Raw genomic sequence first — 26,045 nt, forward strand, 5'->3', positions numbered from 1 at the left:
ACCCGATGCGAACGGTATAGGAAGTTGCTGCTCAGATAGGCAGTGCACCTGTGTTCTCTGTTCTGGACGCCAAAAGTTTGTTTTGGCAGATCCCGCTGGACCCTGACTCGTCCAACCTCACCACTACAAATTCCTGAGAATGCCCTTCGGCATCAACTCTGCCAGCGAGGTTTTCCAGCGCACAATGGAACAATTGTTTGCGGGGTATCCGTGCGCCATCATTGTCGATTACATTCTAGTTGCCGGACACGACATGGCTGAACATGAAGCCAGTCTAAAAAGAGTACTTGACCGTGCTAAAGACATTCATCTCAACCCCCTAAAATGCAGATTTCGGGTCACAGAGGTTAACAAGTATATATGCGAAAAAGTCGAAGTCTGCGCTATCTGCAACAGCCTAGCGCCACGCCAACAGAAACAACCTTTGTTCTCGTACCTGGTTCCTCATCTGCCGTGGTCCACGGTCGCCACCGACATATTCTAATGGCGTGGAAAACACTATCTGGTTCTCGTCGACTCGTATTTGGGCTAGTTCGACATTTACCTACTCCAAACCGTCACATCTGATGCAGTCATCCAGAAGTTGTCACACCACTTTTCTGTGAATGGTTCCCCTGCACGTCTCCTATCTGACAATGGCAGTCAGTTCACCAGCCAGTGCTTCAAAAACATCACTCAACTATGGGATTTTCAACATGTCACCTGCAGCCCTGAATTTCCACAGTCCAACAGACTCGCAGAACGGGCTGTCCGGAACGCCAAACGGAGCGTTCCAAACTTGCTAAATCCGACGTCTACCTGGACCTGCTCAACTGAAGGAACATTGCCCACGATCCGGCTTTAGATAAGATAAGATGTTGTGCCATGTTGTGCGAGTGACTGACCCTTTTACATGGTGTCAAGAGGTGATTTCTTACCCAATCCGCGTTTAAGTATATCGGTTTTTATTTTGTCCATCCTGTTCATTTTGTGTACTGTGAGTGACTGACCTTATTACTATCATTAACATTTAGGAGGCATTTGGAAAGGTACATGGATAGGATAGGTTTAGAGGGATATGCGCCAAGCGCTGGCAAGTGGGACTAGTGTAGATGGGACATGTTGGTCGGCGTGGGCATGTTGGGCTGAAGGGCCTGTTTCCACGTTGTTTGACACTGAATTACTGTGAAATTATTTTATTTTTTTGTCTTACGTTAACAATTCAGTATTCCCAGCAATTTTTCTTCAGCAAAGGTCATTTTTTCAGATGGGTTTGTATATATATAAATAATACTTGGGCATGATAGGTTAGATGTTGAAATGATTCCAATAGCAGGACAATCTCAAACAAAGCCACATAGTTGCAAGATTGGGGGTGGTCATTTAAGACCAAGGTGCATGGGAACTTTTAGTACAGGGAGTGGATCTCTAGAATCCTCCGCCCCAGAGAATTGTGGGCACAAATTCATTTAAGGAGGAAGTTCAGGGAATCGGGAACTGTCAAGCTGGTACAGAGATGAAGCTTGGAGCTGATCAGCCATGATCATAATGGATGATGGGATGGGCTTTAGAAGCTGTGGCATACTCCTGCTCCTATCTTCTTATGTTCATATTTTCTTATGGAATATTTTACTTCCTTTAGATGCATAGACAAAAGAAGGTAGCAGCTGGTGACAACCAGGAAAACCATATAGGTCAATGTTATGCTTCAACAAGCAGCACTCCAGCAACTGTTCAACCTAATGAGCCACAAGTTTATAATACAAGAACAGCAGAAACAATGGCACCACAAAAGCTTGAAGAAAGATCTAAAGGTAAACACATTTTTCAAACAATAACAATTGTCGACTCTTCCCCAAAGAATGAAATCCTATTATTTACATGTGGGGAAATCTTGTAAATTTCACCTTTTCAAAATTCAAGCAGCAGTTTGTGTTTATTGGTGAACTTCCTGATCATTTTCAGAAAAATGCTTGATTATTTTAATGTTAGTACAATGTACCCTTTTAAAACAAATAATACCATGCAAAATAGAGTTTGAGTTTGAGTGTATCCTAAATCTAGAAAGCCATTTTGTGAAAGATGGATTCATATTTTATAAATTCATAAATGTGAATGGCGACGTATTTATTTAAGCTATATTTGTGGAACTGTGGAGCAAATGTAAGTGAAATGATTCTCATAAGATTAATAGTAAAGAAATCCTAATTTAGAATTGACTGATCAATACTGCTGAGCTTTCATGGATGCAGAAGCTAGGTTGGGAGTGATCCCATGGGAAGAATAACATGATCAGGCCCAGCTTAAATGCTTTATTTGAGATAGTGCCAATCGCATTGCAAGACATAATATAAATAGAAAGGACAGGCATCGTGTTGAATTTCGGAACTTAGTCAAATGGTTGAGAAGAAAAGGTACACAAAATTGAAAAGCCAAGATACTGTTAAATGGTGAAAGATTTGGTAATATCGATGTTCAAAGGAACTCAAGTACCTTTGTACGAAAGCTAACATACATCAGGAAGGCAAGGGGCATGTTGCACTTATTAAAATAATTTGAGTACAGCAGTAACTATGTCATTGGAATTATACAAGGCCTTGGTAAGAACACAGCAGAACAGAACATGCTGGAAATGCTCTGAAATTCATGATGTAGAAAGAGAAACAAAGGTGATGTTTTCAGCTTGAAGACACTTTGTCAGAAACTGAGCATTTTCGGGCTGGGACATTAACTATTTCTCTTTACATGCTGTGTGATCTGGTGACTTTCTTTGTTTTTGTTTTAGATTTCCAGCATCTGCAGTTTTTTGAGTTGCAAGAGTCAAGTGCTTGATTGTCATATGTCCCAAAAGGGAACAATGAAATTCTTACTTGATTTACTCTTGACTGTGCACCTTGAGTGCAATTGTACGATTTTGATCTCCGAATCTTAGAAAGGAGGTACTTACCAAGGAGTGAGTGGAACAAAAATTCACTGCTCTGTTTCCAGGGGTAGAGAATTTGCTGCACAAGGACAGATTGGGGTGTCTAGGATTATATTCTCTAGAGTTTAGAAGAATTAAAGATATTCTCATTGAAACACAGAATTATTTTGGAACTGTGATGTGGGAGGATGTTTCTCTAAGCAGAATATTTTGGTCACAGACTCGGAATAAAGGTAGGCCACTTGGAATAGAGATGAGATTTTCTTATGCAGAGGTGGTTAATTTCAGTGGAGACACAAGAAGCAGCAGATGATGGAATTTTGAGCAAGATGCGTGCTGGAAACTTGAGCAATACACAATGTGCTGGACGAACTCAGCAAGTCGGGCAGCATCAGTGCAGGGAATTAATAGAAGATGCTTCGGGTCAGGACTTTTCTTCAGCGGGTGAAGAAAGGTCCCATTCCGAAATGTAGTCTGTCCGTTCCCTCTATAGACACTGCCTGACCAACAGAGTTCCTCAGCAGTTTGTTTTAGTTTGTTTCAATGTTTGTTGCATTTGAGTTTTTATCCAGCCTATTAAATTTATCTTTAAACAGATGCAAAATTGCTTTTTAATGTATCTGACTACCCAAGTTGGTCTCAATGTTACAAAAACGGTAATAGCTTTGGTAGCTAATGTCTGGAGGTATGATCTCACGAGCTATCAAAGATTTTGTATAGGTGTTGCGAGCCTCTTGTGTTGGAACAATGTGCTGGAAGCCATACCAATAGCAATAGCCCGTGTCCAGGGTCACATTCAAGTAAAGGACCTGGCCCATGGGCAGATAAGCACCAATCTCAGTCTGCCCCATGCCTTCAAAAAAAAAGCAGAGACTAGAACCACTTAGAAAAAGGAAAATAAAATGTAAATAAGTTATTCAAATAATAAACTATTGCAGATTAAATGTTTTTGTGCAATGTTCTTCTATTTGAATATGGTTAAATGTATTTGGTTGTACTCTTTTCCAGAATCAACTGTAAATAAAGAACTTCCAGATAATGCTGGTCCCTCTAACAGAATCACTCACCACAATGATGAGGCTTCTGCAAAGCCTCAAGAGAGCGAAGACCTTAACATTCGAGTTGAAAGGTATTCCTAATTAAATTGGGTTATCTGCATTGAACAATCAGTTTACTGATGGTCAAGTTTTATTTTAATGGATGCTTTTTTCATTAAAGCTTGTTATTTCCACACTGTTTCACTCTATTAATCTATTGAAATATTCTTGATCCTTTTTTAATCTAGAGCTTTTGGTTCTCAAAATTTTTAAAGGAGCTTCTAACCTCAAGTTTGAAGTTGTTCATCTCTAAAATAAATCTGTATTTTGTCACAAGATGTTTGTATATATTGATACTGTGAATACAAAAATGTGCCGAGCTTCTTTTTATTTGCAACCAGACTCACGCAGAAACTTGAAGAACAAAGAGAACAGAAAAAAGAGGAAGAAGCAATGGTAAATCTTACTGTTTATGGTTAACTACTTTGTTCCATTTTTTAAAATATATATTGTATTTTAAGATTAAATAAAATTTATTAAATAATGTTACTGAATAAAAAATCTACTGATATTGATTTAATAATTGAAAAATCTGAGTTGAGATCCTTAACACAGGATTTAAGAATTAAAATTTTATTTTATAGAAACCTTAAAATTATAGAAAAAGTCCAGTACCATCAAAGGTCAATCTGAACTTTGGGATTTGAGACTATTGTTTCAGTGGTGTATTTGAGGGAAGGTAATTTGCTGTTATCTAAATATAGTTTCAGTCCCAAGGAAATTATTAGCTGCCCTCTAATGGAGATGCTTGATTGTATGAAAGAACTGCAGTCGTGAAGGTTTAACCTTCTTTGGCTGGGTAAGGTTTGCAATAAATGTCAGTCTTGTCATATCCACGGAATGGCTTTTTTATAATCCTTCTTTAAGAATGCTGAGCCACATGACTGATAGCTCAGTGGACTGCAATGATCATCAAACTGTGTTAAGTGTGCAGGGTTCCAGTTTAATTTTAGCACTGCATCGGTGATTATGGTATTGCAGATGGTCATGAAACCTCTATATCAGAAAAGTATTGACCAGAGTTCTTTCTCAGCAATACCTATTGCGAGACTAGCTGAAAATGGGCGAAGACTGCATCTTATGATTTCCTTTGAATAATCTACTGCTAACCTTGGAAGATTCACATATGGCTAATAATCATTTGGATGTTATGCTGAACAACAATTTAGCATGAGGAACATTGCTGCAGCAAAGAAATCGAATTTTCAGAAGGGAAGTGATATGTTGAATGAGATTGTTAAAGCTATCCTTCAAGGCTGCCAGAAATTAAATTATTATCTGATCATAGTTTTTATACTGCAGTTATTTTTATTTCTGATTGTGATAAGGTTCACTACTTTAAAAACAGACAACTCACAAAAATGTAAGTTAAACCAACTCAAGCTTTACTGATCATCAGCAGGTGGAAGTGACGGGGATACACCAGTCAAGTTAACAACAGACACTTGACTTCCCCGTGCCACCACTTCAATGAACAAAGATTTGCATGATGTTTTATACTGTATGTCACTTAATCACATTCCAAAGATGTTAGTCATGGTCACATCACTTAATCACATTCCAAAGATGTTAGTCATGGTCACAAGAGGCAGCCAATATTCATCACTACAGGACGAGTCTGAGCTTGTCTCTCTTATCAATTGGTAGACACATTTCAACGGCACCGGTCATTGTCTCAATATACACCAAGGCAAATTCCTTGTATGTGAATACTTGGCCAATAAACTTACTTACTTACTTACTTACATCAACCTTAGACAAGCCAGGACTTGTCTCTCTCTTATCAATCCACTGGAGAAGGCCTACTTGAGAAGGAATACAAGCTACAACCTAGTCAAGTATTCCACTATGTATCTTTTAAATAATTAAAAGCATTTAACCTTTTCGTGATTGTTTTTGTAATCTTTTATCATTGGATTCAAGCAGTAGAAGCAAAGAACTGCGGATGCTGGTTAATACACAAAAGGACACAAAGTGCTGGAGTAACTCAGTGGGTCAAACAGCATCTCTGGAAAACATATGGATAGGTAATGTTTCAGATCGAGACCCCCTTCTCTAGACTGGAGAAAAGTTTTGACTCGAACCGTCACCTAACCATGTTCTCCAGAGATGCTGCCTGACCTGCTAAATTACTCTAGCTCCTTGTGCACCATTGGATTCAAGTCTGACTAATCTGGGAATTGCCAATACCATTAATCAGTTATGCTTGCATTGATTGGAAGGTTTATGGCTTTTGAATGTATGGGATCAGTTCTCATTATATCTATTTTTAAGCTAATGATAAAGCAGGCTTGAGCCCATTTTCAAAAGATGTTGGTAAGCCTAAATTCATTGTTGGAATAAAGGAAGTTAGTCCACAATAACCGTATCAATTTAAGTAGTAATAAATTCTTGACAAACACTTTAATGCTTAAAGCGGATACATTCGCAAGTATTGTGACCATAGTTTATCTTGACATGAAGACTACTACCTGTAGAAGTTTATACATTTTCATAAAATGTAATGGTTTTAATAAGTCTGAACAGTGCTACATTGTTTAGGACAGCTATCTGGCTAAAAATTGAATAGAACCACTACTATTTTTAGAAATGTTGTTTTTATTAGGTAATCAATTGAGGCAGTATACATCTCACTAATGTCATAACTTCTCTACTCTATACCCTGACTGATGAAGGCCAATGTACCACCCTATCAGCCCGTGATTACCACTTTCTGGGAACAGTGGACCTGTACTCCTAGATCCCTTTACTCTACAAAACTCCCCAAGGCCCTACCATTCACTGTGAAGGTCCTGTCCTGGACCAAATTCTCAAAATGAAACATCTCACACTTATCTACATTAAACTCCTTTATGTTCTTCAGCCCACTTGCCCTGCTGATCAAGGTCCTGCTGTAAAATCTCAATTATTAGTTAACTTAATCTTCAGTTTGTATGTTAAAAAAACTTAATTTCTTTCAGAATGAAACTAAAGTTGAAGTTGAACGTAGAAAAGTAGGGAAGGATATGGTGGAGTATAAGAGAAAACAAGAGGATGACAGGACAAAAAGAATGTTGGAAGAAAGAAGCAGAGATAAAGAAGAAGAGCGTTTAGCACGGGAAAGAATAAGACAACAGATTGCCTTGGTATGTGCTTTGTTTAATTTAGATTTGAAATTAGAACTGTTGTAATCACGTAAACGTGACAATTTGTGGAAATGGATTCAATTAAGAAAATCTGATCAGTGACCGAGTCTTTGAACATGAGAGCTCACGATGCTAACTTTCTCATTTCGGTGAAATATTGAATTTTTTTGTTCAATTTAGAATTTTTACTTTCGTTTTTCAATATTTTCCTTTTTAGGATCGTGCAGAGAGAGCTGAACGTTATGCAAAAACAAAGGAGGAGGCTGAGGCAGCAAAAAGAGCATCAGTGCTGGAAAGGCAGGCTGCTGAAGAAGCTAGGAAAAAAGCTCTTAATAATGAAAGAAGGTACATTATTTGGAAAACATTTCAAAATATTTCAATAGACAATAGGTGCAGGAGTAGGCCATTCAGCCCTTCGAGCCAGTACCGCCATTCACTGTGATCATGGCAGATCATCCACAATCAGTACCCTGTTCCTGCCTTCTCCCCATAATCCCTTGACTCCGCTATCTTTAAGAGCTCTATCTAACTTTCTCTTGAAAGCATCCAGATAATTGGCTGCCACTTCCTTCTAAGGCAGAGAATTCCACAGATTCACAACTCACTGGGTAAAAAAGTTTTTCATCATCTCCATTCTAAATGGCTACCCCTTATTCTTAAACTGTGGCCCCTGGTTCTGGACTCAACCAACATCGGGAACATGTTTCCTGCCTCCAGCATGTCCAATCCCTTAATAATCTTATATGTTTCAATAAGATCCCCTCTCAACCTTCTAAATTCCAGTGTATACAAGCCCAGTCGTTCCATTCTTTCAACATATGACAGTCCTGCCATCCCGGGAATTAACCTCGTGAACCTACGCTGCACTCCCTCAATAGCATGAATGTCCTTCCTCAAATTTAGAGATCAAAACTGCACACAATACAGCAGCTGTGGTCTCATTAGGGCCCTGTACAACTGTAGAAGGACCTCTCAGCCCCTAAACTCCTCTTGTTATGAAGGCCAACATGCCATTAGCTTTCTTCACTGCGGCTGTACCTGCATGCTTACTTTCAGCATCTTTACTTTTTTATTTAATTAACCGCATGTTCTGGAGTTGAATTGAGAAGTGAGCTCTACGGGAGAGTGGAGACCAAGTGAGACAGCAGGGATTGCAGGCTAGAGGAAGCTGGAATGAGGGAGGGGGATATTAAGAAGTGAGGCCATTAGGCTACAGGCAATAAGGATGAGGGTCAAAGTAGGCCATGTTAAGCCTGTGCAGCAGCAGCTGGTCTTCAGTCATTTTGGATCACCTTACAGTATAGAAGTTGGGATGTAATGTTAAAATTGTACAAGGCATTGGTGAGGTCAATTCTGGAGTATGGTGTACAATTTTGGTCGCCTAATTATGGGAAGGATGTCAACAAAATAGAGAGAGTACAGAGGAGATTTACTAGAATGTTGCCTGGGTTTCAGCAACTAAGTTACAGAGAAAGGTTGAACAAGTTAGGGCTTTATTCTTTGGAGCGCAGAAGGTTAAGGGGGGACTTGATAGAGGTTTTTAAAATGATGAGAGGGATAGACAGAGTTGACGTGGAAAAGCTTTTCCCACTGAGAGTAGGGAAGATTCAAACAAGGGGACATGACTTGAGAATTAAGGGACTGAAGTTTAGGGGTAACATGAGGGGGAACTTCTTTACTCAGAGAGTGGTAGCTGTGTGGAATGAGCTTCCAGTGAAGGTGGTGGAGGCAGGTTCGTTTTTATCATTTAAAAATAAATTGGATAGTTATATGGATGGGAAAGGAATGGAGGGTTATGGTCTGAGCGCAGGTATATGGGACTAGGGGAGATTATGTGTTCGGCACGAACTAGAAGGGTCGAGATGGCCTGTTTTCGTGCTGTAATTGTTATATGGTTATTATATGGTTAGTGAACCAAGACCTTGCTCTGCCAACTTAATGCAGTAGTTGTTGTGCAATAGCCACTCCATATTGGAAGAATTCATACAGAGCCATTTTCCACTCCTCAGAACCAGGTTGGAAGCAATTTATCCCTGATCCTGGAGGTCTGGCAGAGAATGGTAATACAGTGCTGTTAAGTGGAGGGTTGCAGGTGTTTGTCTCAACAGTCTTAAAGAAACAAGGATATATTTCCAGGTCAGGATAGCGTGTTACCTGGAGGGATGCTTCATCATCCAGCATGTCTGCTGTCCTTATCCTTCCAAGTGATGGAGACTGCATTTAGAAGCATTAGTTTATTCACAAAATACATTTTATAGCATGGCAGATGCAGTGGATATTGAATTTGAAGGATGTTTGTTGAACAACTTGTGTGTTGTTCAACTTATGTAATTTGTCGTCAACTGTGTGGACCTTCCAGAGGTTTGTTGATGTAAATGGAAAGTATTTTGATGCGTCTCAATAGATAGTGGAAGAGCTTGTTGAGTTGGGAAATGTGTCATTCACTGCAGAATAGCCAGCCTCTGACTTGCTTTAATGAGATGAAATTTAATTTTTGAGTTACAACTGATTCTGGTATTTCCTAAATTATTCAAGAAATTACTATTATGACAGAATTTTTAAATCTCAAACCAGCTTAGTTCGTAAAAAGACCAACCCATTCTCAATATTAAATGTTAAAAACTGTTAGTCAAAGCCATACAGCATGGAAACAGGCCCTTCAGCCCAGTGTGCCCGTGCTGACCAAGGTGCTCCATCTATGCTGGTCCCACCTGCCCATGTTTGGCCCATGTCCCTCTTAACCTTTCCTGTCCATGTACCTGTCCAAATGCCTTTTAAAAATGTTGTTATAGTTTCTGCCTCAACTACCTCCTCTGACAGCTCATTCCATACACCCACCACTCTTTGTTAGTATTGTGAAATGTCAAGGAAACCATCTAATTGCATTTGATACTGCATACACATAGATTATCAACTAAAATGTGTCTCAAATGAAACATTAAAGGCTTTCTATTCTTTGTGTCAAGCATTCTTTGAAGATATCAAAATCTTTGCTAAATTAATAGCTAATTAACTTGAAAGACTTGGTCTCTTTTGTAAAGTATTTAAAGCCAATGTTTCAATCTTGATATAGTTGCATTTTAGTACATTGTGGCTGTACATCAATAATCCCTATACTAAAAGATGTTTCAAATGTTGTCTTTTGCCTTTGTAGTAAAATGTGCAGAATCCAGTTTAGACTCCCTGATGGATCTTCCTTTACAAACCAGTTCATACCAGATGCCTGTTTAGAAGAAGCAAGAGCGTTTGCTGAATCGGTAAAATAATATATTTGGTTATAATAAGACTTTTTCAATCTTTCAAATGGCGTAGATCCTTGGTTAAATCTCTACCATCTTTTACTATTGCACTGCAGTGATAATTTAATCATTGCATTGGCCCTTCGAAACATAATGGAGCATTTAGAGTACTTCCAAGCAACTACCAAAGTTTTATTTTGCTAGCACTATCAGTTTTATTTAAGGATGAAACCATTTTTGTCTGTGTAATAAGGTAAAATATCTTGGGCATTTTATTTCAGAACAAATGACAGATGATGAGGATATTTATAGGCAACGACGTATGCTGTATGTGCAGCCGAATATTCTCTTGCGTAAGTTTGGTGCGTGTACAGATGTGGTGGAGATGTCTCTGTTTAGAGCATATTGCACACCACTCTATACTGCGCACCTGTGGCCAACCAAGGAAAAACAAGTTTGCAGAGACTAAAGGTGGCCTATAATGATGCCATGAGAACACTGCTAAGGAAACCTAGATGGTGTAGTGCTAGTAAAATGTTTGTGGCTGCAGGAGTCAGTACTTTAGAAGTTATCCTAAGAAATCATGTATAAATTCATTTGCAGGATAAATGACTTTAAAATGTAATTATCGTGGCCTTGTCAAACATAAGGTTTAGCACTACACGCTACGAATCCCAGTTGTGGAGACACTGGTATGGCTGTCTCGTTGTAGGACACTGATTTTCTTTTTATTCTGGATTTTAAATCGTGGTTTTTTCTTTTGTTATATAATTTATGATGTTTTTATAAGTAATATAATAAGCTTTTATATGTATTTTATGGTGTTTTTATATGCAATGTATTTTATTTAATGTCTCTTGTCTGGACCTTGAGTCTGAAATAAAGTTCAATAATAATTTTGTATTTAGCTTTTCCCATGAACCTCAAAATATAAAACGTGTTTCTTCAAATACACTTTTTTATGAAGCCAGTCAAAATAATGATTACCGTATTTCCCGGCAATGAAGACGCACTTGCATCTAAGCAGCACCCCCAATTTAAGTTTCTAAATTTTGAAAAAAGAATGGTGGGACAGGACCATGGTTTTGAGCGCCTTGAGTATTAAGCGCCTTGAGTATTAGAAAGGCGCTATATAAATCCCATCCATTATTATTATTATTATTATTATTATGGGTTTGGTTTAGTCCAGGGATCGGCAACATCGCCTGCGTGTCCTGGGACTGGCTCAGTTCCCAGATCCCTCGTGTCCCCGGGACTGGCTCAGTTCCCAGATCCCTTGCGTCCCTGGGACTAGCTGAAGTTCCCAGGTTGCCTGCCCCGGGACTGGCTGTAGCGCCCAGGTCGCCTACCCTGGGACTAGTAGAGAGAGAGAGAGCGAGAGCGAGCCCGGGACGGAGCAGCCAGCCTCCACCCAGTCACTACCCGCCAACCACCACCTCCACCGGTTGCGCCTGTGATGAAGGACACCGTGGCTGGCTGGAGGACAGGCTGACAGAAGGCGCTGAGGTGGGGGCCGGTTCCGCTGTGCTGAGGTGGCGGCCGCTCGCAGCCACCCGGGATTAGCTGCAGTTCCCAGGTCGCCTGCCCCGGGACTACTAGAGAAAGAGAAAGAGAGAGAGAGAGAGAGTGCCCGGGACGGAGCAGCCAGCCTTCCGCCCAGTAGCACGTCCGGTTCCGGCGGCCGCTCGCAGCCACCCGAGCTACTTCCCTCCCCGGGCCAGACTTCCCACACGCTGTGAAAGGAATTCATTCCTCCCCCCAGCGGCGCTGTCCTTTTACAGCCGCTTCCCACTCTACCAACATGTAGAGGAACCAACGAGAGAGCAGGCTATTCTAGACTGGGTATTGCGTAATGAGGAAGGGTTAGTTAGCAGTCTTGTTGTGCGTGGCCCCTTGGGCAAGAATGACCATAATATGGTTGAGTTCTTCATTAGGATGGAGAGTGACATAATTAATTCAGAAACAAGGGTTCTGAACTTAAAGATTGGTAACTTTGAGGGTATGAGACGTCAATTGGCCAAGATAGACTGGCAATTGATTCTTAAAGGGTTGACGGTGGATATGCATCCCAGTTTGGCAAAAGAATAAATCAGGGAAGGTACTGCATCCATGGATAACAAGGGAAATCAGGGATAGTATCAAAACAAAAGATGAGCATACAAATTAGCCAGAAAAATCAGCCTACCAGAGGACTGGGAGAAATTCAAAGTCCAGCAGAGGAGGACAAAGGGCTTATTTAGGAAAGGGAAAACAGATTATGAAAGAAAACTGGCAGGGAACATAAAAACTGACTGCATTAGTTTTTATAGATATGTGAAGAAAAAAAGATTAGTTAAAACAAACGTAGGTCCCTTGCAGTCAGAAACAGGTGAATTGATCATGGTGAACAAGGACATGGCAGACCAATTGAATAACTACTTTGGTTTTGTCTTCACTAAGGAAGACATAAATAATCTGCCGGAAATAGCAGGGGACCGGGGGTCAAATGAGATGGAGGAACTGAGTGAAATCCACGTTAGTCGGGAAGTGGTGTTAGGTAAATTGAATGGATTAAAGGCCGATAAATCCCCAGGGCCAGATAGGCTGCATCCCAGAGTGCTTAAGGAAGTAGCCCCAGAAATAGTGGATGCATTAGTGATAATTTTTCAGAACTCTTTAGATTCTGGAGTAGTTCCTGAGGATTGGAGGGTAGCTAATGTAACCCCACTTTTTAAAAAGGGAGGGAGAGAGAAAATGGGGAATTACAGACCAGTTAGTCTAACATCGGTAGTGGGGGAAATGCTAGAGTCAGTTATTAAAGATGGGATAGCAGCACATTTGGAACGTGTTGAAATCTTTGGACAAAGTTAGCATGGATTTATGAATCATGTCTGGCGAATCATATAGAATTTTTCGAGGATGTAACTAGTAGAGTGGATAAGGGAGAACCAGTGGATGTATTATATCTGGACTTTCAGAAGGCTTTCGACAAGGTCCCACATAAGAGATTAGTATGCAAACTTAAAGCACACGGTATTGGGGGTTCAGTATTGATGTGGATAGAGAACTGGCTGGCAGACAGGAAGCATAGAGTCCTTTTCAGAATGGCAGGCAGTGACTAGTGGGGTACCGCAAGGCTCAGTGCTGGGATCCCAGCTATTTACAATATATATTAATGATTTGGACGAGGGAATTGAATGCAACATCTCCAAGTTTGCGGATGACACGAAGCTGGGGGGCAGTGTTAGCTGTGAGGAGGATGCTAGGAGGCTGCAAGGTGGATAGGTTGGGTGAGTGGGCAAATGCATGGCAGATGCAGTATAATGTGGATAAATGTGAGGTTATCCACTTTGGTGACAAGAACAGGAAAGTAGACTATTATCTGAATGGTGGCCGATTAGGAAAAGGGGAGATGCAACAAGACCTGGGTGTCATGGTACACCAGTCATTGAAAGTAGGCATGCAGGTACAGCAGGCAGTGAAGAAAGCGAATGGTATGTTAGCATTCATAGCAAAAGGATTTGAATATAGGAGCAGGTAGGTTCTACTGCAGTTGTACAGGGCCTTGGTGAGACCACACTTGGAGTATTGCGTACAGTTTTGGTCTCCTAATCTGAGGAAAGACATTCTTGCCATAGAGGGAGTACAGAGAAGGTTCACCAGACTGATTCCTGGGATGGCAGGACTTTCATATGAAGAAAGACTGGATAGCCTCGGCTTGTACTCGCTAGAATTTAGAAGATTGAGGGGGGATCTTATAGAAATTTACAAAATTCTTAAGGGGTTGGACAGGCTAGATGCAGGAAGATTGTTCCCGATGTTGGGGAAGTCCAGAACAAGGGGTCACAGTTTAAGGATAAGGGGGAAGTCTTTTAGGAACGAGATGAGAAAAAAAAAGATTCACACAGAGAGTGGTAAATCTGTGGAATTCTTTGCCACAGAAGGTAGTTGAGGCCAGTTCATTGGCTATATTTAAGAGGGAGTTAGATGTAGCCCTTGTGGGTAAAGGGATCAGGGGGTATGGAGAGAAGGCAGGTACAGGATACTGAGTTGGATGATCAGCCATGATCATATTGAATGGCGGTGCAGGCTCTAAGGGCCGAATGGCCTACTCCTGCACCTGTTTTCTATGTTTCTACAGCCGCTTCCCATCAGCTGACCGCAATGAGGGATAGACTTGGCTCAGTACAGCAACATTGTTCTTGATGTTGCTGAACTGAGGGAAAGCCAAGTCTATCTTTCTTGGCTAACAACCTAACCTTCGGTCTCGAAGAAGCAGGTAAATTTTCGTGCCTTATTTTTGGGTAAAAAATAGCACTTCATTGCCGGGAAATACGATAATTTGACATAGAATTATTGGATAAAGAATTGATAACTTTGCTAATATTTTGTTTTTGAATGGTTTATTTTAAGAAAGTATTTGGAATCTTATTTTATTAAGTGTATTTGATAAGCTCTAATGCTTCCACTTTTGAAGGAAATACTTAAACCGTTGCTCTATTTCCATATCTATATTTTCTTTAGTTTAAATTGTATAATGTACATTCTACTTGGCAAGGGCAACACTTTTTTTGCTGTTACCTCTAGTCTGGAGTAGTATTTCACTAGCTATTCAAGACTGGATCATTTCATGCAATATTCTCCACATCTGATTTAGTTTCTTTTTCTGCAGCATGTTGGTGGTAAATATGGAAACTTTGAATTAGCAATGACATTTCCAAGGAAACAATTTACAAAAGAGGATTATAAGAAAACATTGGCTGAACTGGAGTTGGTACCAAATGCCTCAATCATCCTAGTCCCAGTATGTACATTGATACCTTTTCTTTTACATAATTTTTACTTTCTCTATGCTGTGCAATGCACATAGTGCTTCTGTCATGAATAAAGTACTTTAAAGCCAAAGTTGAAACAAAGATGAATTTTAAGCAATGTTCAGCTCGTGAACTGAAATTGGTTTGAAACTGGATATGAAATCGAGAAATTCTTTTGATGCTGTTTTCGTGACATGTTTGCTTTTTAATGTAAAAATAGAGCTGTACTGAATGGTAACAGGCCCTCAGAACCAATCTACATGCTGAACAAGTTCCGAATTGAACTGATCCCACTTGCCTGTGCCTGCCCCATAGCCCTTCAAACTTTTCCTATCCATGTATCTGTCCAAGTGTCTTTTAAATGTTGTAACTTTACCAGTTGTAAATCAGGAGGCAGCTCGAATGTCGGCGAAATATCACTCCCTTACGAGCTCAATGTGTTTTACGCACGCTTTGATAGGGAGAATACTGATGTGCCTTCCCAAGTCCCCATTCGCTGTGATGGTATTTCAGTCACAGTCACAGAGGCCGACGTCAGGAAATCCTTCAGAGGGGTGAACCCTCGAAAAGCGCCTGGACCTGATGGTATACCCGGTCGTGTTCTAAAAACCTGTGCGGACCAACTGGCTGGAGTTTTTACGGACATTTTCAACCTCTCACTTCTGAGGTCTGAGGTTCCCACCTGCTTTAAAAGGGCATCAATTATACCGGTGCCCAAGAAGAGCAAGGTGACGTGCCTCAATGACTATCGACCAGTGGCACTAACGTCTGTGGTGATGAAGTGCTTTGAGAGGTTGATCATGACGCAAATTAACTCCTACCTCGACAAAAACCTGGACCCACTGCAGTTCGCTTACCGCCACAACAGATCAACGGTGGATGCGATCTCGCTGGCTCCACTCCGCTCTGGACCACTTGGGCAACAAAAACTCATATGTCAGGCTGTTATTCATTGATTACAGCTCGGCATTTAACACAATCATCCCCTCCAAGCTGGTTACCAAACTCGCAGAACTGGGTCTCTGCGCATCGCTCTGCAATTGGATCCTCGACTTCCTCATTCACAGACCACAGTCTGTTCGTATTGGTGGAAATGTGTCAGCCTCGATAACAATCAGCACAGGAGCACCTCAAGGCTGCGTGCTCAGCCCCCTGCTGTACTCTATACTCATGACGAAATAGCCGGTCATAGTGCGAACTCCATCATCAAGTTCGCTGATCACACCACTGCTGTGGGACGTATCACTGATGAGGATGAGTATAGAAGAGAGATCGAGCGACTCCATATGGTGCCAGCACAATAACCTGACCCTCAACACCAGCAAAACCAAGGAACTGATTGTGGACTTTGGAAGGAGTAGGATGGGGACCCACAATCCCGTTTATATCAACGGGTCGATGGTTGAAAGGGTCAAGAGATTCAAATTCCTGGGCGTGCACATCTCTGAAGATCTTTCCTAATCCGAGAACACTGATGCAATTATTAAGAAAGCACATCAGCGCCTCTACTTCCTGAGAAGATTACAGAGAGTCGGTTTGTCCAGGAGGACTCTCTCTAACTTCTACAGGTGCACAGTAGAGAGCATGCTGACCGGGTGCATCATGGCTTGGTTCGGCAACTTGAGCGCGCTGGAGCGGAATAGAGTACAAAAAGTAGTAAACACTGCCCAGTCCATCATCGGCTCTGACCTCCCTTCCATCGAGGGGATCTATCGCAGTCGCTGCCTCAAAAAGGCTGGCAGTATCATCAAGGGCCCCACACCATCCTGGCCACACACTCATCTCCCCACTACCTTCAGGTAGAAGGTACAGGAGCCTGAAGACTGCTATGACCAGGTTCAGGAATAGCTACTTCCCCACAGCCATCAGGCTATTAAACTTAGCTCCGACAAAACTCTGAACATTAATAGCCCATTATCTGTTTATTTGCACTTTATCAGTTTATTTATTCATGTGTGTATATATTTATATAATGGTATATGGACACACTGATCTGTTATGTAGTCATGCCTACTATGTTCTGTTGTGCTGAAGCAAAGCAAGAATTTCATTGCCCCTATCAGGGACACATGACAATAAACTCTTGAATCTTGACCTCTACCATTTCTTCTGGGAGCTCATTCCATATATGCACCACCTCCTTGTAAAAACTGGCCATCTTTTAAAAACATTTCCTCTCACCAGAAAAACCTATGCTTTCCAGTTTTAGACTCTTCAGCCTGGGAGAAAAAACTATGGCTGTTCACCTTGTGAGTTTATGAACCTCTAAGATCACCCTCAGTCCCCTACTCTCCAGGAAGAAAAAAAACAAGCATAAACTTTCCAGACCCAGTAACTTTGTTCATCTTTTTTGCACGCTTTCTTGTTAAACAACATTCTCCCCATAGCAGTAGCCTTGACAATGGTTATAGCTGTAACATGTACACTGATGAATGAAGGCTGGTGTGACAAGCACCGCCTTCCTACCCTGTTGATCTGTTTAACACTTGCATGGAACAATGTACAATGCTCCCTAGAGCCCTCCTCGGGCGAATGTGTAAGCCCAGCCCAGATTTGTCTTCCAAAATGATGCACTTCAGATTTATCCCAATTAAACTCCCATCTCCCATTTTTCGGCCTATTGGCCCAGATGATCAAGATCCCGTTGTAATCTTGGATAAACTTCAATCTCCATTTCACCACCAAATTTGGCGTCATCCACAAACTTATTAACCACGCCACATACATTTGCATCCAAATCATTAATATAAATAACAATATCGATTGATAGGTTGAAAGTACAATAAGTAAAACATTCAAAGTCTATTAATTTCCTGATGTGATTAAATTTTAATGTTCATGATTACTAGGAACTAAATTTAGTATTCTAAAAATGTTTGCAGCTAACATGCATACAGAGTATTAAGGAGTAGACTTGATCTCTTAGAAGGAATGCTATAAAATTGAAATAATCTATTTTATGGGAGAATCGCTATTTCAGTGCCTCTTTTAAATTGACATTGTATTAAAGCAATAACGACACTGTTAAATATGCAATGTACTTAATATTTTGATTTTATGTACAATTAGTGCTTTATTCAATTGCCTAGTTGCCTTTGTTGTGTATTTTACTGGTAAAGTAAATTATTTTGCATGCTGTGCCACTTAGCATTTTATCCAAAGGTCAAAGAGTAGGATTAAGCAATTTATTCAAATGTGCCACATCTTGTAGTTCAAATTTGGGGTAAAAAAAATAGATGTTCACCTTTATAATTTACTGATTCTTTTGTAAGAATTGATTATTTTGGTGCGTTGCATGCATACCTAGAAGGACGAGAGTTGGGATGTTGTACGTAGTGTTGAAGGGTAAAATTTTAATGCAGCGTCATATAATTCAATGTGGTAAATCCAGATGCTGCTTGATTGTATTCCATCATTTCTGTTTTAGTCAAAACCTCATTTACAGCAGCATTTAGCAATATATTACAAGACAACTCTTAACTATTTAGTTGGACAACGCATTAAGTAAAATTGATTTATAGCATCCTCCATAAAAGGGTTTGTAGATATAGACCGATGTATTCAGGAAACTTGTGCTTGTTCTTGTCTTTCAAAGGGAGGAAGATCTACAACATCAATGATACCATCCTCAGAAGGAGGATTGTGGACTTTCTTGAGAACATTATTTTACCCAATTGTTGCTATTTGGAGATTTATCAACAATTTTCTGTTTGCTGGTGATCCCACGCAAAGATCATCCGGAGGAAATGCCAATCCAGCTCAAGCTCAACCAGAAACATCTAGAAATCCACCATCTGTTGTAACAGATGCAGACAGGTAACACATGAACTTTCCCTTGTGACAATAATGTGACATTATTTTAAAGTACATGTTCCACTCATGTTAATGAAGTAGATTTTGGTGATTCTTGGAGACTTGTGTCTTTTATGTAGGAAGCATGTATACTTTACAAGTTAATGTCTTATCACAACTACCTCATTTCATCTTCCTCAATAAAGTTTGGGGAACCGATGGACTTCTTTCATGTCTATATCTTCACCTATTTGTCCCTCTTTCTTTGTCCTGTCCCTGAAAACCAAACTCACCTGAAGATTCTATCCTGTGTTAGGCCTCATTTTTTTTTCATGTTTCTCTCTGGTAGATTTTAATCATTACTCTGTTCATTTTGTCCCAGCTATTGCAACTTCACTGTTTTCAATGCTGAAGTTATCTCCCCTTGAACCTCCTGTTAACTGATATTGTTTAACAAATTATTTTTACTTGAGCACTCTCCTGGCCTCTCCCCTCCTCAAATCCTAACTATGTCCTGGCGAAATGCAACCCATCTTCAGTCCTCCCCTAGCTCCTTCAATATGTTCTTGCCTCCCAATTCCACCCCCATCTTTCGCAAAACCCCATTTTGAAACCTCCATATCACATGGTTGAATCAACACATTAAAGCCACAAATTAAAAATCCTTCGCTTAAGAAAGAACTGGAAAAATCGAAGGTAGACATAAATGTTGGAGAAATTCAGCGGGTGAGGCAGCATCTATGGAGAGAAGAAATAGGAGACGTATCGGGTCGAGGCCCTTCTTCAGACTTCAATTAAAAGTGTGTGTCTGTGTCTGTCTGCAGATTTATGTTTTACAAGTCATTGACATTTTAAGGTTGGCATGCATATTTGTGTGGTTAAGGTGATAAATGCCATGAATTAATAAGGGTTAATCTACATCCTTCCTCTTAAAGAAGTAAAGCATATATAGAGGTTAGTGGAGTGAATATTAAGCACCAGTATAAGGTGCGGTATTTATTATTTTACTGCATATGAGAGCACATAAAACTAAACAGGTCATGCACAGTTCAAGTATAGCCAGTAAATTTTCCAATTAGCGGGTTTGGCTTGCAGACGTGACCTGCACGTGTACGATAATAACCCCCAGCAGACACCTCATCCATCGCTGGGGAAGCAAGTCCCTTATCGGGTTAACGCAGAGGAGAAGACACCGGTGGAGATTGAGGAACCAGGGAAGTCAGGGATGGCACCGGGGAAGGCAGTGGAATCGCTGGAGCAGCATTCGCAGAGCGTGAGGGAAGACCAGCAGGCTGGTCCGGGTAAGGACGTGGAGGTGCTGGTTCATTAACCGGAAGGAGGTGTCGGCGGGTTCGCCGATAAATGCCGTTGTCAATACTGATCAAGTACGAGCGTGGTTCCGCGGTGGACCCCTGAATGACTCTGAGGCGGTCGTAACCTCGGAGTGACAGCAAACTGACAACCTGTCCCTTGTTGAGCGGTTGAAGCGGAGAACTGGTTTTATCGTAGCATTTTCTTTGTATGTTGCGGCGGCGTTGGAGCTGGGATTGAATAACTGACAGCATGCGAACTTGTGGTTCTAGTAGTTGCTTGGCCATAGGCAGAGTGGAGCGGGTTCGCCGTGACATGAGCCGATCGGCTGCAGATCCCAGGAGAGGGTCGTGTACGTTGTTCCGAAGGTTGAGTAAGTCGAGATAAACATCAGAGCCGGCCCTGTGTGAGCGTTCCATTAGTTCCTTTGCACTATTTACCACGCGCTCAGCCAGGCCGTTGGACTGCGGGTACTCGGGGCTACTGGTAATGTGGTGTAGGTCCCAGTTTTTCGTGAAATTCCTGAAGAGCTGACTGGGGAACTGAGGTCCATTGTCTGAGAGCAGCTATAGGGGGGCTCCGTGGACAGAGAAGTGACGAGTTAGTTTCTGAATGACCATGGCTGAAGTCGGGCTACTGAGCAGGTCGATTTCAAACCATCCTGAGTAGGAATCAACTAAAACCAGGTATTGTTGGCCATGCCACTCGAAGATGTCGGCTGCTACTGTGGACCAGGGTAAGTCCGGCGTGGGGTGCGAGAGGAGTGATTGTTTCTGTTGGTGCGGGGTCAAGCTAGTGCAGATCAGGCAGGCAGCAACCTTCTCTAGAATGTAGTTAGCCATGTCTGGCCAGAACCGCATTCCTTTCGCATGTGGTGGGGTTATTTCTGCAGCGGGATGGCCCCCATGGACAATGTCAAAGTACTTGCCGTGAAGAGACTTCGGGATGATTGCCTTGTGTCCTTTCATTATCACGCCGTCCTGAATGACCAGTTCGTCACGGACAGGGAAAAATGGCTGGACAGCTTGTGGCAGGTGGTGCTGTTTGTCTGGCCAGCCGCGGATGACAGTGGCCAGCGATTGTAGTGTTTCGTCTACAGCTGTTTGTGACACTAGGATGTCTAAACCGGCAAATGGGAGGCAGGAGACCATCATAACCGTGTACCCCTCATGCTCATCATCAGACAGGTGTTTTCGCAGGTTGGGCGAGGTGCCCGTGAGAGGGTGTCAGCTAAGTGCATGTCCTTACCACGTTCGTAGGTTAGTCTAATGTCATATCTCTGTAGTTCCATCATCATGCGTTGTAAGCGCGCTGGTGCTGTGTGGATCGGCTTACTGAGGATACTGACCAGGGGCTGCTGATCGGTTTCGACCGTGATCGGGTTGCCAAAGATAAAGTCCTTGAATTTCTTGCAGGCAACGGTTACTGCAAGTAGCTCCTTTTCGATTTGAGCGTAGCGCTGTTCAGTGTCGGTCATGGTACGGGAAGCATAGGCAACTGGTCTGGAGCCCTTTCCGTATTCTTGTTGGCACGCAGCACCCGGTCCATACTGGGAGACATCACAGGAAGGATGACGGGTAATTTGGCATCAAAGTATGCGAGGGTTGGAGTGCAAGACATTAGTTGTTTGAGGGTTTCAAATGCCCTCTGCTGGTGTTGGTGCCAGGAGCAGTGCGTATCCTTGTGGGTCAGTTGTCGCAGCGGGGCTGATAGCTCACTGAAGTTTGGAATGAATTTCCCAAGGTTGTTTACCATGCCTAAGAATTGTTGTAGAGCAGTCATATAGGTGCTGACATTTCGTTGATGGCAATGGTTTTAAATGGGTCTGGCTTAAGTCCGTTGTTGGTGAACACGTGGCCTACATATGTCACTTCATCGACCTGAAACCTGCATTTGAGAGGGTTGAGTTTGAGATTTACCTCCCTGGCACGATCCAGGACCTGTTTCAGGTTTGAGTCATGTTCTTGTGCATTGCGCCTGGTGACCAGGATGTCGTCTACAATTATGTAACATGGGTAGCTATCAAAGAATTGTTCCATAGTACGCTGAAAACCCTCACTGGCTGAATTGATGCCAAATGGCATTCGTAAAAAATCGATAACATCCGAAGGGCGTTGCGAATGTGGTTAACATGGAGGATGCATGGTCTAGTGGCATTTGCCAAAATGAGTTCTTTGCATCTTGGACAGAAAAAACTGTGGCTTTAGTTGGCAGCAACTTATTCCACTGTCTGCATTGGGTGATGTGGCCGTTTGATGGCAGTATTTAAATCCTTAGGGTTGATGCAGAACCTTATTTCGTCTTTGTTCTTCTTGACTGCTGCAACCCAGCTTTGACACGGTCCTTCATTGCATGTGGGATTTTGTGAGGAGAACGAACGACAGGTATAACTTCCTTGTCGGTCACAATGCTGTATTATGTGGGAAGCTTGCCCAGCTGATTGTCAAAAAGCTCTTTGTATTGTTCGAATAGTTGTTGGGTAGGATTTTGGGAGGTCGACAGCTGATACACAGTTTTGCCGAAGAAAACTAGGTTCATATTACGGCATGCCTCATTGCCCCGAAGAAGTTGCACTTCTCCTTTTACGATAAAAAATTCCAAGTTGTAAACTTGAGATGCTAGATGGCATTGTAGTGTAATCGTACCCACTGGTTGCAATTCCCCCCCACCAAATGGGTGTAACTTCGAGTTTGTTTTCAGAACAGTTTCATTGTTGTGAATTATTTTGAGATTGCCAGCGCGATTACGTTACATCTTGCCCCTGTGTCTATCTTGGCGGCAATCTTGGTGTTGTTGATACTGAGCGTTGTCATGGGATCACTGTCTGTAGTCACCGAGTCGGGAATACAAGAATGTATGTTTTGGCTGACTTCTTGCACGTGCTGCGGTTGTGGTTCTGCTTCAGTCAGTGCTTCGTGGGAGAGTGGGTTCAAGTGCATAGAGAGATTGTTGTGACTGGGCCCTGTTGGCACAGGCACGGCAGCACAGGATAAAATGGCCTCTCTTTTTACAATAGAGACAAGATTTGCCATAAGCGGGGCATTGCTCATAAAATTTCGGGTGTGAGCCACCACAATTACCACAGTTATTGACTAGATGATCAGTTACCCTCCCTGGTAACGCAAGATGCAATGTGCTTTATGTTCAATAACTTGTTTGCCTGGCCGCACTTGTCCCTTTCTTTTTGTAACTCAAAGCTTCATTGCTGGATGAGAGGATGAAATCATTGAGATTTTAAAAAAATGTGTGTCCAGACAGAAAGAAACAGGAAGAGAGAAAGCAATACATACAGGGGAGAAGGAGATAACTGGGTAGTAAAGTGATATAAATGCACAAATTGAGAAGAGTGGGAGTGTAAGTTTTGGCTTGAAGAGATGATGCAGCAAAAATTGTGATAGTGTTGGTTCGTGGAGGGGTGAGTTAGATGAGAGTTCTGTTTCTGGGGAAGGTCTGTAAATATATATATATTTTGATTTACTGTGAGCAATATAAATAATGTCACATAACCAAATTTCATCTATCTGAATGTTGCATGATCAAATCAATCAACCTTTTGCATGGGTTTCATCTGCCCACTTATTTCTTGAGTCTACCAGCATAATATGATTTTGATTCACTTTATGTACTGGGTATCCTAGATTATCGGTTCATTTTCAATAGAATGACAAATCTGCAATCTATGGGTATTCCTGTATGGGGTAATCCAGCTGCTATATAGCAGAGGACCTGTCGGATGCCAGACAAACCGGAAGGGCGATTAGCTGCTTGCCTGCCTCTCTCCCTCTGTATTGCAGCTAATATTTGATGGTGTGGGGGATGGAAGGTGCTGTGCGTCGGGAGCTCAGTAGCTCCTCGTTACCTGATGAAGTGAGTGAATGAGCTGTTAGCAGTTTGTCTTGTGTGACAATATGATGCTCCAACATCCAGTTGATTGCCTAGGAGCAACAATTGAGGAGTGTAAAGGGGAAGTTATGTTCATTGTCTTCCCTGTCTCCATCTCAAATACTATTCCTGAGGTTTGTCCTTGCTAATGATTGAACCCTCTGTGATCCATCTGTTCTGTGTGGTGATTTCACTACGCGTGCCCTGAACAAAGTGGCAGCGAAACATCTGAATCTGGTGATAGATCTGTGCCAGCATTTGTTCTCAGACATAATAGTTTCTTCACAGCTTTCCATCTAACATGAATTCTCTTTGTTGTAATATACATTGCATTTGTAATTGGTGGGTGTGTCTGGTTTCATGGGTATTCTATTTACTTAAATGGAAAGCAGTTTCATGGGTATTCTATTTATTATAATGAAAGCAGTTGTCAACAGTCCTGTTTTTTTTGCAGATGTGTGTTTGGAGTTGTCCTTTGTACAGATTTTACTGCTTTGCATTCTCAGGGAAGTGAGGAGGAGGAGAAGGCTTGAGAAACGTGGAGAGGACTTCAAGAGGGAGGGAAGGATATACAGACTGCGGAGAGAGGACGATACAGATGATGAAAACAATACATGGAATGGGAATTCAACTCAACAGATGTAGCTTCTGCCATATTAAAGTACAAACAGTTGTATTTTATTTTGCTCTAAAGTTATACAAGTAAACTTCCATTTAAAAGAAAAAAACTGGACAGAGGATGCATTTTGTACTTCTGTTAATTTCACGCATGGATTTATACAATATTACTGGTGGGGCAGAATAGTTGCTAAAATGCGAATGTGCAGAAAAATCATTTTAGGCAAATTCCAAATTATGTTTTCAGACATCTTTTAAAGTAATATATATATATTTGAAATCCTGTCTTTGGGTATTATCCATTCCTTGCCTCTATGACACATCAGTTAAGATTCTCCAGCCACTGACCCTTATAATTTAAAGCTGATAATAAAATGTTTAAAGTTTTCCAAAACAAATGTGGGTTTGCAACTTGTTTTCCCACAACTTTATATATAAAATAGTGAATCATTGGTAGCATATCTGTCACATAAGATGAGTGTTTGAGATATTGCAATGCAGTAATGGTACACCCCGGTGGGGATCATTTTACAGCCATGGAAAAACAAAGGAAATGATTTACTAATGCCACTGAACATAAAGATATTTGTGCTTGAAACATTGCTGAACCTGTGATACTTTTATAACTCATGAAAATAATAGTTTTATTCAATTTTTCAAACTCCTTTTTGTGGTTAAGTTGTATGTTTCCATTGTATGGTTCATGGCTTGATTAATGTTGGATACATTGATCGGAAGGGCAGTCATTGGGTTTTATTTCATGCATTACAGGGAAATTCTGTACCCTGTATATATTAAAAAAAATTACTTTGAGTTAATTTTGGAGGATTGTTTAAATAAATAGTGTGATTGTCACTTATTGAAAAGTCAACACTTTCAGATACTGGATATGTAAGATATAAATGGAAATACTGTAAGCGTTCAGCAGGTTGGGCAGCATTTGGGGAGATAGAAATGGTCAAATTTTCAGGTCAAAAAACAAAATTGCTGGAGGAATTCAGCGAGTCAGGCAGCATCTGTGGATGGAAATGGACAGATGAAATTTGGGGTCAGGATCCTTCAGATTCCAGTATCTGTGTCTTCAGTGTTTTGGGTTGATCATCTTCCACCAGCACTAAGTGAAGTTAGAAGTGTTTTAAGTTGCTGAGGGGTGAAGAGAAGGTAGATGTTTGTGATAGGTTGGGAACTAAAGATAATTGCTGATGATCTGTGTGGAGGAGTATAAAGAAAAGGATATGAAAGAGAATGAGAGTGGGGAGGGGGTGGGGGGAGAGAGAAGAACTAAA

At 41.3% G+C, this 26,045-nt stretch overlaps 1 protein-coding gene across 1 annotated transcript in view; it reads left to right on the forward strand.

Moving 5' to 3' along the window:
- ubxn4 (UBX domain protein 4) overlaps positions 1–25,630 on the forward strand; it is a 65,546-nt gene extending 39,916 nt beyond the window's left edge. Inside the window, exons 5-13 of the mRNA XM_033024680.1 lie at positions 1,622–1,793; positions 3,911–4,031; positions 4,341–4,395; positions 6,960–7,124; positions 7,342–7,469; positions 10,279–10,381; positions 15,015–15,146; positions 18,752–18,972; positions 24,648–25,630. Coding sequence (XP_032880571.1) covers positions 1,622–1,793; positions 3,911–4,031; positions 4,341–4,395; positions 6,960–7,124; positions 7,342–7,469; positions 10,279–10,381; positions 15,015–15,146; positions 18,752–18,972; positions 24,648–24,786 — 1,236 coding nt within the window. The 3' untranslated portion in view covers positions 24,787–25,630. The remainder of the gene's footprint in view (positions 1–1,621; positions 1,794–3,910; positions 4,032–4,340; positions 4,396–6,959; positions 7,125–7,341; positions 7,470–10,278; positions 10,382–15,014; positions 15,147–18,751; positions 18,973–24,647) is intronic.
- The last annotated feature ends 415 nt before the right edge of the window (positions 25,631–26,045 follow it).

The sequence above is a fragment of the Amblyraja radiata genome, chromosome 7 (genome assembly GCF_010909765.2).
Source record: "Amblyraja radiata isolate CabotCenter1 chromosome 7, sAmbRad1.1.pri, whole genome shotgun sequence".
Lineage (NCBI taxonomy): Eukaryota > Metazoa > Chordata > Chondrichthyes > Rajiformes > Rajidae > Amblyraja > Amblyraja radiata.